The sequence below is a fragment of the Coloeus monedula genome, assembly GCF_965178545.1.
Source record: "Coloeus monedula genome assembly, chromosome: 9".
NCBI lineage: Eukaryota > Metazoa > Chordata > Aves > Passeriformes > Corvidae > Coloeus > Coloeus monedula.
The window spans coordinates 17,664,251-17,677,448 of NC_138789.1; the positions used below are offsets into that span (position 1 = coordinate 17,664,251).

Genomic DNA, 13,198 nt, shown 5'->3' on the forward strand with positions numbered 1-13,198 from the left:
ACTTGAACTTGGAAAACAAATGGTCTGCCCTGCAGGAAAATGGGAGATAAATAGTTTACTTTATATTTTGGGTATTTAATGCAGAGATGTACAGCTTTGAGAAATTCAAATGCACTACTGCAAAGAAAGGTTTTTGGGGTGGGAGTAACACACAGGAGGCCGTGGGTTGTGAGCAGAGGTGTGCTGCCAAATGACCAGAGGTCAGGGCTGCGTGCCGAGGGTGAGTCTGGAAGAGTTTTCACTGGGCAGAGGTGACCTTCACAGCAGTGGCAGGGAACGGAGCTGGCTGGGCGTTTCCTGGTGACCAGTGTGGGGATTGGCCCTGATTTTAACACCCAGCTCTACAGAAATCAGCCCTGTCACCAGGTCCCTAGTTCCTTAGTTTTCAAGTGTTCTGGGCAGGACCTTCATGTTTATTTTAAAGGGACTGCTAGCACTGTAAAATAGATATTGTCACAATTAATATTTCAACTACGATTGCATTAACAAAGCATGTCAATCAGAAACTTCGCAAAACTGTAAAACTACCATAAAACTGACAGTTTTTCCTTATTGACAGTAAACCTCGGTGTTGATCGCTTTATCTACTGGAAACGAAAATTTTAGGAGTGCATAAATAGCCCGAGTTCCCCTTTTGACAGCTGCAAGAATACAGATTAATGAAGTTCCAGCTGCTGCCCGTTCCCAGGGGAGGCGGCTCCTTCTGCTGCTGCTGCCGTGGAGCACAACCCTGTGCAGCGGGGGGGCTCGGACACCGTCAGTCCCCAAAACCCGCGGTCGAGCCGCGCCGCCCGGCAGCACCCATCACCCTAAAGCCGCTCTCACGAGCGCCGGCACCCGGACGAGCCGCGGCGTGCGCGCCGGGAGCTGCGGGCCCCGACACCGCTCCGCACACTTAAAACCCTTTAGCGGAAGGGCTGCCACACGGCTCCCTCCCGGGAGGCCGGAGAGAGGCAGCTTCAGCCCGTGTCCCGGCGGCACAGCGCTCCCGTGACGAGGGAGCTTCGCCCGGCCCGTGCGCCCAGAGGAGCCGGGACTGGCCGGGCCCGGGCCGCCGCGCTCGCGCCACTGGGCGGGGCAGGGCGGGGCGGAGCGCCGGCCCCGAGCGCCCATTGGCGGAGGCGGGGAGGGGCGGGGCGGAGCGCCGGCCCCGAGCGCCCATTGGCGGAGGCGGGGAGGGGCGGAGCGTAGCGCACACCCTGAGCGCCCATTGGCGGAGGCGGGGAGGGGCGGAGCGTGGCGCACACCCTGAGCGCCCATTGGCGGAGGCGGGGAGGGGCGGGGCGTAGCGCACACCCTGAGCGCCCATTGGCGGGACGGGGCCGGGGCGGGGCCGAGCTGGGGCGGGGCCGCGCCTTGTCCCAGCTGGGGGCGGGGCGCCGGCCCTGAGCGCCCATTGGCGGAGGCGGGCGGGGGCGGAGCCCGGCCGGAAGCGCCGCCCGTGCGGGTTTCCCCAGCGGCGCCGCCGAGGTTTCCGCCATGGAGGGCCCGGGGTCGTGGTCGAGTTCGGGGGTCGCGGGGCGGCCGCTGACGGAGGACGAGATGGCGGAGGTGAAGAAGGATGTAAGTGGAGGGCGGGGCCGAGGGCTCGAGTGCCTGGGCCGGGCGCGGAGCGGCGAGTGCGGCCCGTGCGCGGGCGGGGGAGCGGAAGCGCTGCGGGAGCGGGCGGGGGGACGCGGCGCGGGGGCGGCAGGAGGGACGGGAGCGGCTCGGTGGCGCGTCCGGGAACGCGGCGGGGAATTTCGGGCACGGCTGTGCCCTCCGGGGTCCCCCGGTGTGAGGCTGATCGTGCCTCGCAGACGCTGATCGCGGCCGTGCTTTGCGGTGCGGTCAGCCGCCCGCCCCTGTGCGGGCCTGTGCTTCAAGGGCAGAGCTGCGAGGGTTCGGCTCTCCCGGTGTCTCGGCGCCGCGGAGAGGCGCAGGAGGCAGCAGGCAGGATGAGTAAAATGGTACCCAAAGCTTGGCTGAAAATGCACGTGCTGCTCCTGGTGCCAGTAAAATTCTTCCTTAGCGTGGATATCTTCATTAAGTATGCTTAGATATTTTTAATTGAGGCTTATTGTTCTATATTTTCCTGGTTTTTCCTCCATACTTATTCACTGATGTCTGGAGCATGAGGCAAGACTTCATCCTGATTCATTCTGGATTAATTTATCTCATTGTGAGACTGGGAAGCAAGCAATGTGCTAACCAACCTTAGCAAGTGATTGCTTAATTAAAAAAAAAAGTAAAATCACAGTTTATCATTTATTTATTGCCTGTCCATGGTTCTGTTTGTAATTTACAGTGTCTTGTGTTTCACTCGTTGGGGTTTATTTATGTTTCTTTAAAGTACAGTAAAGACTCCTTGGAGTTTGGTTTTTGTTTCTTTCTAGCTTTATGCATAAGTGATTTTCTTTAAATGCTTTGTCATAGCTCTACGAGACATGTTTTTCAAGTTAGTACTCGCTTCCATGGAACCACTGGGTAATACTGCAGTAGCTGGCTTTGGGTAGTTTCACCACAAAAGGATAAAAACTACTTGAGTCAGACAATATATATATATATATATATAACATGATAAGTATATTAGTCTGGCTTAGTGACTGAACCCACAGCTGCATCTCAAAGTGCATGATTGTCACTTCAGCCCTTAATCTTAGACGTTCTCCCATAGTACTTGGAGGACACGATGGAAACTTTAGGTAGAAACAGATAACATTCATTTTATCATCAAAATGCAGTCCAATTAATCTGACTTCAGAGATTCTGCACTCAGATTTTAAGTGTTGTGGCTTCACAATCCAATGTGCTGGTTCAGTGTAAAATCACTTGGCTCTCTCAGAGCTGTTCAGGTAACTTTGATGTGATCTCTGCAAGCCAGGGTGCTGTGTTAGCAGAAGCACTGTGTGTGTTAGGGGACAGCTCACCTCAGGAAGCTAAAACTGGCAAGGACATCTTGGTCTGGGTAAGCTTGTCTTGAGGAGGAGTCTTGCAGCTGAGAGCTGAGAAGGAGGGGGTGAGCCATACGAAATCATTCATATAACAGAAGCAGGGTTGCAGAAGACAAAAAGCAGCCACTAATGTTGTTGAGAGTATGTATATTTATGGATGAAAGTGCATGTATTTTGGATGTCAGTAATCTGTTGAACTTGTCAGTAGTGGTGTTTATTTGCAAACCTTTTGAACTCTGAGTATATTCATGCTGTTGCTCTGAGACTGCTTTTGCTCAATGTACAGAAAGCATCAATAACTGCAGTATTTTGGAGTTGTGCCTCAAGGATACAAACAATGTGGAAATGTTGCAATCAGATGATCAGTGAAAATGAGTGTGTCTGTAGACAAAGTGAGTAGGTGCTGTTTGGTATCATTTCATTTTTACTTGACAGTTTTGAAATGTGCTAACCTCAGACTTTATGTAATCACATTTTCTATGAGTAGTCACCTTATTTCTTAACAAGCCTTGGAATTCCTGAATTCAGTCAAAGAGCTAATGAAATAGATAATTAGGTATCAGTTTTTAAAAAAATATTTCTTACACTGAGAAGAATCTCAACTAAGTAACACAGTGGCAGCCTTAAAAATTCTTTTGCTAACCCGTATCAAATCACATAGGTTCCAACTCAGACTCCTAAATAATTTGAAATGTTGGCTAATACTAGTTCATTTTGTTTTTCAGGCTTTAGAAAGGATGCGTCCTTACCTGTGTGATAAAATCATAGCCGAGAGACACTTTGATTACCTACGTTCAAAGAAAATACTCACTAGGGAGGACACAGAAGAAATTTCTGCTCGATCTTCCAGTAGGAAAAAAACTGGGAAGTTATTGGACTACTTAGCAGAAAACCCAAAGGGACTAGATACTTTGATTGAATCTATCAGACGAGAAAGAACACAAAACTTCCTGTTACAAAAGATAACTGATGTAGTGTTGAAAGTCAAAAATGAAAAGCTTGAAGCTCTTAAAGGTAACAAATTTTTAATAATGTTGTGTAAGACATAGGTTTTATTTTGAGGGTCTGCAAAATTAAAGTCCAAAACTAAAGTCTTCCTCTGGTATTTGGAACAACATGTTTGGAAATATCACCAGTTTAGGTTTAAAATCCTAGTGCATGTATCCTGGCTATACCTTTTTATTATCTGAACATATCCATCATAAATAACAAACTGCAAAAAAAAACCCTATTGTGTTGTTATGATGGATAAATCTGTCTTCATCTTTCAGTTTTGCTTTTCAAAAATGGGTGGTTATCTTCCATCTTGCATTTCTCTTGAAGCTATTTGCTGCAGTGGCAGGATGCTCTGGTTTTGTTAGACTTTGTGCCTCAGCAGAAGATATGCTAGCAAATGCAACTTGAGGAGAGCTCCCCTGTATGCCTTCAATGCCACAGCTTAAAATCAGGCACTATAAATACATGTGCATGTTGTTTCATACAGGTTTAGAGGTTTTGTTGACACCCAAAGCTTATATTTTATGGCAGAGGGAAAAAAGTATAGGCTTTCTACACCAAAAGCATTACTTCCCCTTCCACACCCATCAAAAGGCAAATAAAGAAGGAAGAAATATGTTTTAACCCTAGAGATGGAGGGCCTGAAGTTTTCTCTGGCTTCAGGTAGAATAGCCTTCAAATGCTGTCCACTTTGGAGCAGAACCATCAGGTGAAGCTCTTAAAAGTTTGAAGAATACAGTGAGACAAGTCTAAAAAATGTTGGGTCGAAGAGCTAAAGTGACTTTCTAAAATGAACCTTAAGTTAGGGTGCATCTTTGTCAAGTACTATCTGATAGTGAGTGCAGAGAAACTGTTCCCATCAAACTAAATAACCTGCATGTTTGCTCTTTAATTTGTCAGGAATACTGGATGTCACAGGTGAGATGAAGAGTTAGTCTGTTAAAAATACGGACAATTGATCTTTGATAGTCTTACTGATACTAAATCAGAGCACAGTTTTAAGACATTCCCATACTGTAATTAAATCCAGTATCTGTTTTTTCATCTTAGGTCTAAGCTGCAGCACCTGTATGACCTCACTGTATGGAGGAACAAATAATCTCTCTAGATCATTTTCTGATGAATCAAATTTTTTGGATAAAACAAAAGACAAAGAATCTTCCCAGATACATCACCCAGAAGAAGATTATAGCACTGCTGCATTTGTGTCTGCTGTCTCTCTTCATTCAATGAATTTACCAATTGCAGAGATGGGAAATTCACAGAGCAGTGTTTTGTCAGCCACCCTCCCAGGGCCTGGAGACCCTGGTGCACCCCCACTGCCCCCAGAGCTCCAAGACCAGCAAGAGCCATGTACCAGTTCGAGTGACAATTGCTTTTTGCCTTTAAGATCACGTTCTGTTCAACCACAGTGAACGTAGTGACTTTTGTCTGTTTATATGAATAGTACTGAAACTTAGTGTGATGTCTCATAAAGGCTAAAAAATGTTTTCAAGCTGTTAGAAAAATTGGAGGAAATAATCTATGCAATTTCTGTTTTAAGTTTGTAATTGTGTGATGCTGGAGCTGCCTGACTTTGTTTGTTTGTTTTGTTCTTTAAGGAGCTTTTTTCAAAATATTGTGGTGTTATACCAGCAAATGTTTGTTTTTTTAAACCAGTGTGTATAAGGTTTCACATTTAGTTGCAGATACTTTAGCTGGAATTATAGAACAAATGGGTTTTTCTTTCTACAGAAACAAACAAATGAGCTTTTCTTAATGTTTCTGTGATGGGTGAACTGGGAAAGATGGTTAGGAAAAATATTGAGTATGGAAAAAAAATATGAACTAAAAGCTTAAGCTTACTTACCAAAAAGCTTAAACTCATTTACCAAGTTAAATGTTTCTCACTGGGATAAACTGTGCTCTCCATGTATGTGTGTGCTGCTCCATTTGCAAAAAAACCTCACAAATCTGGCCAAATCCATGCTTGTTTGCAAGGAGTCTCTTCCTTGTGGGAACTTTGTCCTACTGGTAAATCAAAAGAGATCAGTATTGCAAATATACTTCTGCAGGTCTTGGCATATTATTCTTATATATTAGTTAAAGATTCCTGATTTGAGATGCACTTTAAATATAGATTATCATTAGTACTGGAAAAGGAATGTAAACTGCTCTAACAGCATCATGAGGGCTGTAAGAAAACATTATTGTAGGATGTTATTCAGGAACAAAACTTGTATGTTTTGTCCCACTAGGGAAGTGGAGGAGAAGTTGTCTGACAAGAAAGTATCTTTACCTGAAGGACTCTTGGAAATGTGGCACTTCAGATACCTCCTCTTCAAAGCAGACAGACAGGTTTACATTTCAAATTTTTCAGAGTCAAATGCATTTTAAACTGTTTCAACATGGGAAGGTTCTCATTTCTTGACACCATGTAACATACTGTATTCCTCTCATACTCGAGTTGTAGCCTACCTTTTGTGCAGGTGCCTATAATCCTTTCAAAATGACCTGGTGAACTCTTGCTTGGACACGTGTACAGTTGTGTTCTGCAGTACTACACTTTAAAGCAGTAGGATGCTTTCGGTGTATTTGAAAGGTTTGTATTTAAAGCCCTAAATTATTTTGGCTCTCATACTGTGTATAGCCATGTAATGTCGTTCCAATTCACACCCAGGTAATTACTAAACTGTTCTCCTTTTGTGGAGACAGGCCATCTGCAGGACCTCAGTATAGTCTCTATAAATTGTTTTTCATTATTATTCTGGTTTTGGAAATAGATTAAAATAAAATGCAATGTTCAACTACACTCCATCCTGAGTATATGAACATCTTACATGTGAGAAGGATGTGTTTATAAAAATCCTTGTTTTTCTTGTCTACATTTACAATCATAGACTCTCCAGATGGTGGAAATGCTTTTCAGTGAAACTGCTTGGATTAGATGGCACTGTAGAAATTAAGTGCCTAAATATGCAAGTAAAACTTTGCTCTATAACATGAAATTAAGCATAGGATGACTTCCCTCTCTTCCATTAACTTGAATTGTAGTTGCACATACTCGGGACATCTAAAAAGTGATTTATCTAAATGCCCTCTGTAGCCACTTAAAGAGCTGTGCTTAGGCTTGAGTCCCTTCCTGGGTTCTTGTAAAGAGAAGAGAGTGAGCAGGGTTGGCCTTGACAGAGAAAATGCATCAGCTCAGGGTGGAGGCTGCCTTGCTGCTCCCCATCCTGCAGGGACCGCTCCCAGCGGAGCCTACGAACCTAAGACCTTGAATGAATGTATTACCAAATGTTTATAATGTGCATTTTTAAAACATATTTTTTAGCACAACTTTTGGAATAAATTCTTTTGTATAATTGCCTGTTTTCCTGTCTGCCTCTCTCATTTTTAAGATGTACAGGTTGCAAGAGCAGCTCATGCCGTTAACTTGATGTGTGGTTTTGGTTTTGTGTGTGCGGGAGGCTTTTGCTCTCCTTGTCTTTTTAGAGAGGTTTGTCTTTGGTGGAAAGACTGACTTAATGTGAAACGCCTGTGCCCGTAGGACTACACTCAAGAGCAGTCTGTAAAGAAAACATGCATGTGAAAGCAAGAGCTCTGCTGCTTAAGTAGTTTCTGCAGTTCGTGACTACAACCTGATTCTTGGGTTTTTTTTCCAAATGACTCTTGTTCGACTTCCTACGGATGTGAGAAGAGTTGCTTCCAGCCACGCATATCTTGACTTCATTCTTAAATTAAGATTTTTATTTTTATTGATAGCAGGGGAGAAACAAAAACTTTGAGTGTTGAGAAGCATGACTCAAAAAAGGATTTGCAAATGCTGCAGGGAGTGTGGTGTCTCACTTCAGTGGTTGTTTTCATTGTACTTTGTGTATAGGGCTTATTTCAAAATAATGATCATGGTATAGATTATGAGAGATCTGCTGGATATGGTTTAGTATCTTTACAGTGAAGGAACTGAACGTATTATAACCAAAACCCCTTCCTCAGACCTTATCCTGCTTCTGGTAATATAAGTACATATAAGTGATATATATATATAAGTATATATATATAAGTATATATATATAAGTATATATATATAAGTATATATATATATATAAGTAATATAAGTGAACATAGAATCATAGAATATGCTGACTTGGAAAGGACCCATGAAGACCCTTGAGTCCAATTCCCAGCCCTGCACAGGACACCCCAAGAGTCACACCATGTGCCTGAGAGCATTTGTCAAAACACTTCTTGAACCTGTCAGGCTGTGCTCACTGCCCTGGGGAGCTCTTCCAGGGCCCAGCCACCCTCTGGGTGAAGCAGCTTCTCCTGATGTGCGGCCTAAACCTCCCGACTCAGCTTCATCCCCTTTGAACAGCACCAATATTTTAGCCGATGCAGTAATGTATGTATGAGTCAGTCACAAGGAAGGTCTAGTACAACCTTTTTTCAACAAATTTGAAAAATCTGTTTTGGATAGGTGATGGTCAGCGCTGTGCCTGCCCTAGGTTAGCCGGTGATCAGACATTAAAGAAAACCTCCACTTAAGCCTGCAGCTGCGAAAAGGGAGAAATGAAGGTTGGCTCGGTTTCGTGTCTGATTTTCGGTGTCCGGTCACTCGAAGGCAAGCAGCCCGGCTACGCCGTGAGCCCTGCACGCCCCGGCGGAGCAGCTTCTCTGCTGCCGCGGGCTCCCCTTGCGCCGGCCCCGGCAGCAGCCGCGGGCTCGCCCGGGGCGCGGGGCCGGAACCCTCGGCGCGGGCGCGGTTTCCGCGGGCGGTGCTAGGCGCTGCCCCGCCATGGCGGCGGAGGGGGAGGACCCGCTGGGCTATTTCGCGGCCTACGGCAGCTCCAGCTCCGACTCGGAGCCCGAGGAGCCCCAGCCCGACGAGCGCCCGGCGGCGGCCGGCGCGGCCTCGGGAGGCAGCCCGGGGCGGCCGCGGCTGCCGCCGCCCGATGAGCTCTTCCGTCGGGTGTCGCAGCCGCCCGCCTTCCTCTACAACCCTCTCAACAAGGAGATCGACTGGGAGAGCCGCGTCCTGCGGGCGCCCGAGGAGGTGCGTGGGGCGCGGGGTGAACCGAGGCGGCGCTGGGGCCGCCCCGGGCCCCCCGGCCCGGTGTGACGGGTGCTCTGCTCTCTCCCGCAGCCCCCCAGGGAGTTCAAGGTGTGGAGGAGCAACGCCGTGCCCCCGCCGGAGACCTACAGCCCGCCCGAGAAGCCGCCGGCGGCGGCCCCTGCCCTCGACATGGCCATAAAGTGGTCCAACATCTACGAGGACAATGGCGACGACGCGCCCCGCCAGGCCGGCAAAGCCAAGTTCCTGCCGGACGAGGAGCAGGAGCCCCTGGAGTCGGGTGAGGCCCTGGCGTGAGGCGGCTGCGCTTTGCTCAGGCTGTGTGTGCTTCCAGAGCCGAGCCGGGCGGGTCCCCTGAGTGCTCTGTGGCCGGAGCTCTCCCTGGGCTCGGAGGAAGCTCTGCAGGCTTCTCCTGCATCCACTGCTGCCCAAGGGCAGAGCGGTTTGGCTGCAGGGCTGGGTGGACTGTAGTGCCGGTGTTTTGGCTTTCCTGGAACCAGCACAGACCCTCGAGCAGTCTCTCTGCTCCTCTGCCCCACTGCCATTTGCAGGGAAGGGTTAGAGTCTGTAGCACCGTAGTTCTGTGAAACCAACAGGTTCAGTCATGGTGCTGCTTAAACAGAAGGTAGTATGAGCTTCAGGTGCTGTGTTAACCTTAGTTGCAAATGTGGGTCAGATTATTTTTATAACGTTTGCAAAACTTGGGGTCCAAGAGAGGAATTAAATAGGATGTCCGTGGGACAGATTACTGAAGAAAATATTTACTATCCTCTTCATTTTAAATGATGGTACAAGCTGTAATGGTAATTTAGGAAGTAAAGAAATATTTGACAGGTAGGAGAATTTTTTTTTTTTAATTGCTGGAGAAAGAGAATAGCCAGCAACAGTCAAGAGAACAAAGCCAGAAGAAGAAATTCTGGGCTTTCAGAACACCCAATAATGGTTTTGTTAACCAGTAAAATCGTCTACAAACCTTTTGCAAAGAAAGGATTTTTTTGTTGTCTTGTGCCTTTTTTGGTTCTGCGTATTCTTTCCCAGTAGCAATTTTTGTCTTGCTCCATGTGTTCTATATGTTTCCCTGTCCATGCATTTCTCTTAGTCAGCCTTCATCTGAAATAGGAAGATAAAAAGTTGATTGACCTTGACATTGTTTCCTGCTTAAAAAATGTCATTTTCTAGCTTTTTCTATTAGCTAATCAAATAATATATTTTTTAGAACAGGTGCTGTACAGTAGCATAAAGCCTCTTCTTAGTTATCTGCAGTGGTTTGTGGTAGTAATAAGAAGTAACCATTCCTGTTTTGTCCACATATTGTCTGCATTCCAAAAATGAAGATGTTGTCAGTTAATACTACGGTGTCTTTTTTTCAGGCATCTCAGATGTGATTAAGTCAATTGTTCTGAGACAGGATGGTGTTTAAGGCAAAAAAACCTGTCTTTGCTGACTTTGATTAACTCTCTCTTTTATTTAAAGATGGTGAAAAAGATGATGAACCAGCTTCTGCTAAGAAACGTAAAGTAGAGTCTGGAGAGCAGGCAAAGAAGAAGAAGAAGAAGGTATAAGCAAGGTGTTTTGGATTTAAACATTGTTACAGTGGAGATACTGCAACACACAAAACATAACGAGAATTTCAAGGAACTTGGATTCCTCTGCTGGAATGGGAAACAGATACGTGTTTACTGCATTTCTCTCTCGTATTGGGTAGGGAATTTTATTTCTGTTGTATGCTTGCCTTTTGGAAAGCACAAAATTAAATGGACAGTGTTGTGGTAGAACTTGTTTACTGAACAAAATTTAAACCTGTTTATTTAAAGCAAGGATTTAGAAGAGAGATCCATTGCCATGGATACTTGTGCTCATGCAGGTTACAGGGCTTCACAGTATTTTGTTTATCAAGAAGCCTGGTAACATGTGTTTTTCTGGACTGACTTTTCCATTGTGTCAAAACCTTTTATAAAGGAGTATATACTAAAGATTTTTTAGGTACTGGTCTGTGATATGTTCACATAACGTTGTTTTTAAATGTATGTATAGACTGCAAATAGTCACTGGAATAAAACTACATTTGAAAACATCTGGGTATAAATATTACATTGCATGCTTGGTGAATAGGAGCAATGAATTCTGTATTATATGCCATTCACTGATCTGTGGCTTAACAGATTTCTCAGGGCTTTTTTGTTTAAATAAATACACAACTACAAACTGAAAAAAAATGGATCTAAAAATGGAGTTTAATATTCTATAATTATTTTGATGTTATGGGATTTTCATCAGTGAAACACGGGACTAACTGATGGAGGGAGAATTGAAGCATGTAATGTATTCTTGAAACAGAAAATAGAATCAAGATATTTATGTGGGCAAAAATTATGACAAAGCTGTGATAGTGTTTGCTGCCAAATTGTATTTATTTCAGTACAAACAGTTGGTAATCTTCTCGAAGTGCTAGTCAGTATATGCTGCATTTGTGGTATGCTGCTGAATAGGTTTTTGGGTCTGTATGTGACAAGGTACCAGCTGGTACTGGATTGGAGAAAGGGTTGCTGTATATTTTCAGATAAAGATTCTGTGCCTTAGAAAGTCTGCAGTGATATTAGGGCTTACTAATAGAAGTTTATGTACTTAAATTTTAATGTAAAAATTGGTGTTTTCTATTTTCCTTCTGTCTTGGACTAGCTTTACTTTGGCAGAACAGATTCTGTATGCATATGTGCTAATACGATGTTAATATTTTTTAAGTGATTTTAAGAGATTTTTTTTTAACCTCCATATATAGAAAAGTGTACTAATTTTTAGTGAATATATGAGGTTATTAATAAGTTGTGCAGTTCTAGCCTTGGCAGTGTGATAATGCTTTCTCTAGATCCTTGTCTACCTGCAGACTCTGCAGCTGCTCCTTGCCAGTTTCACAGGCTGTGGGGCCAAATCTGTGCTATGTTCCACCCATTCCGTGCCGTTAGTCTGGAAACAGTTCAAAAAATGGTACTTGACACAGCTGAGGGTTCCCTGTGCCCACATTTCCTAGCACAAACGCAGATACCAGACAGTGTCCTAGCAAGGTCTAGGATGAGGGACACTGGCATGGCAAAGCTTATGGAGTGGCAGCTCTCTGTAGGGTTTCTCAAAATACTCCATCTGCATTTTTGATTCATATAGTAGTTCTGTTTGCTAGTGAAGTGCTCCTTGAAGAGCGTTGCAGCTGAAGGTTAATGTCACCAGCTCTGGAATTCGGATGCATTCCCATGTCTGCTGTGACCAAGGAGGCTTTTGTCCGTGTATTTTTTGCTCTGCTGTTCTACAGGGCAGTTCAGGAAGTTACCGTGCCAGTTGCTTCTTTTGTTTTCAGACCATATGATATATGTAGTATCCAGTCGTCTTGAAGTTAACACTATCTGATACTCAATTTCCAAGGAAAAAACCAGCATGTCTAGCCTGGGAGAAGAAGAATTAATTGTGTTGTTAGCAGGTTGAGGGAATCTTCATTATAAGCAGTGACCATGGCAGCTTCCCTGTTCAGGAGAAATGGTATAAACAACTCCTTGTCTTTTTCTGAAGTAAGGCATCTGAAACAAGTCTGTGAGAGCCTGCGTGAAGCTGAGTTATCTGAGGAAGCTGGTTCTGTAGCTGGAAGTTTTTTGGTAGAGATGCTTTAGTCCATCCTCTTCAGGAAAAGATGATGAGAGAAGTGGTACAGTGCTGCAGCTTCTGAAGCAACTCAAAAGACTTCAAGAAACAGACTTAAGAGGTTTTCTTCAGGTTTGGACAGCTAGTAATGAAAATTTGTCTATGCATCAGGATCTGTGAAACGTAGAGTGAACACAAACTAAACTTAAACTGATAGCTCAGATGTTCAAAAAATCTCTGACTATAGAACAGTTTATCCTGGATTGTCTTTCAAGAGAAGACAGTGACAGTGAGCATACACCCCTGCTGACAAATGGGGAAGATTGCCTTTGAAAATTAGTCCTCTATTAATTCATCATTCTACTGTTTTTATGATGAATCAAATCCGATTACAGTCATTATGTATAACGGGAAAAAAAGTAGTAAAAAATGCATACAGGTTTGATTTGAGGAAATCCTCTTAAAAATTTGTCAAAATCAGAAAAACAGTGTCTGGAAGGCAATTAATTTGCAGTGAACACATTGTGTTGCTTCCAATGCTGGCACAAGAGCAGCTGCAGTACTTGGCTTACTGAGAAAGGCAGGATGATCT

At 44.6% G+C, this 13,198-nt stretch overlaps 2 protein-coding genes across 2 annotated transcripts; both read left to right on the top strand.

The window, feature by feature from the left end:
* The first annotated feature begins 1,444 nt into the window (after positions 1–1,444).
* BCL10 (BCL10 immune signaling adaptor) lies at positions 1,445–7,272 on the top strand. Its single transcript, XM_082287342.1, has 3 exons — positions 1,445–1,563; positions 3,659–3,947; positions 4,980–7,272. Exons 1-3 carry the CDS (start codon positions 1,480–1,482, stop codon positions 5,342–5,344), a joined length of 738 nt encoding a protein of 245 aa, XP_082143468.1. The 5' UTR covers positions 1,445–1,479; the 3' UTR covers positions 5,345–7,272.
* Positions 7,273–8,697: 1,425 nt separating this feature from the next.
* LOC309576072 (UPF0690 protein C1orf52 homolog) lies at positions 8,698–11,276 on the top strand. The gene is made up of 3 exons (XM_082287043.1): positions 8,698–8,961; positions 9,052–9,259; positions 10,453–11,276. The coding sequence occupies exons 1-3, from the start codon at positions 8,704–8,706 to the stop codon at positions 10,539–10,541; spliced, it is 555 nt and encodes a 184-aa protein (XP_082143169.1). The 5' UTR covers positions 8,698–8,703; the 3' UTR covers positions 10,542–11,276.
* The last annotated feature ends 1,922 nt before the right edge of the window (positions 11,277–13,198 follow it).

Bases quoted from the DNA above. Each gene is read 5' to 3' on its own strand.
- BCL10 (XM_082287342.1), top strand. From the start codon at position 1,480: ATGGAGGGCCCGGGGTCGTGGTCGAGTTCGGGGGTCGCGGGGCGGCCG. The intron at 1,564-3,658 runs GTAAGTGGAGGG...TTTGTTTTTCAG, and splicing joins TGGCGGAGGTGAAGAAGGAT to GCTTTAGAAAGGATGCGTCC. The intron at 3,948-4,979 runs GTAACAAATTTT...TTTTCATCTTAG, and splicing joins AAAGCTTGAAGCTCTTAAAG to GTCTAAGCTGCAGCACCTGT.
- LOC309576072 (XM_082287043.1), top strand. From the start codon at position 8,704: ATGGCGGCGGAGGGGGAGGACCCGCTGGGCTATTTCGCGGCCTACGGC. The intron at 8,962-9,051 runs GTGCGTGGGGCG...TCTCTCCCGCAG, and splicing joins TCCTGCGGGCGCCCGAGGAG to CCCCCCAGGGAGTTCAAGGT. The intron at 9,260-10,452 runs GTGAGGCCCTGG...TTTTATTTAAAG, and splicing joins GCAGGAGCCCCTGGAGTCGG to ATGGTGAAAAAGATGATGAA.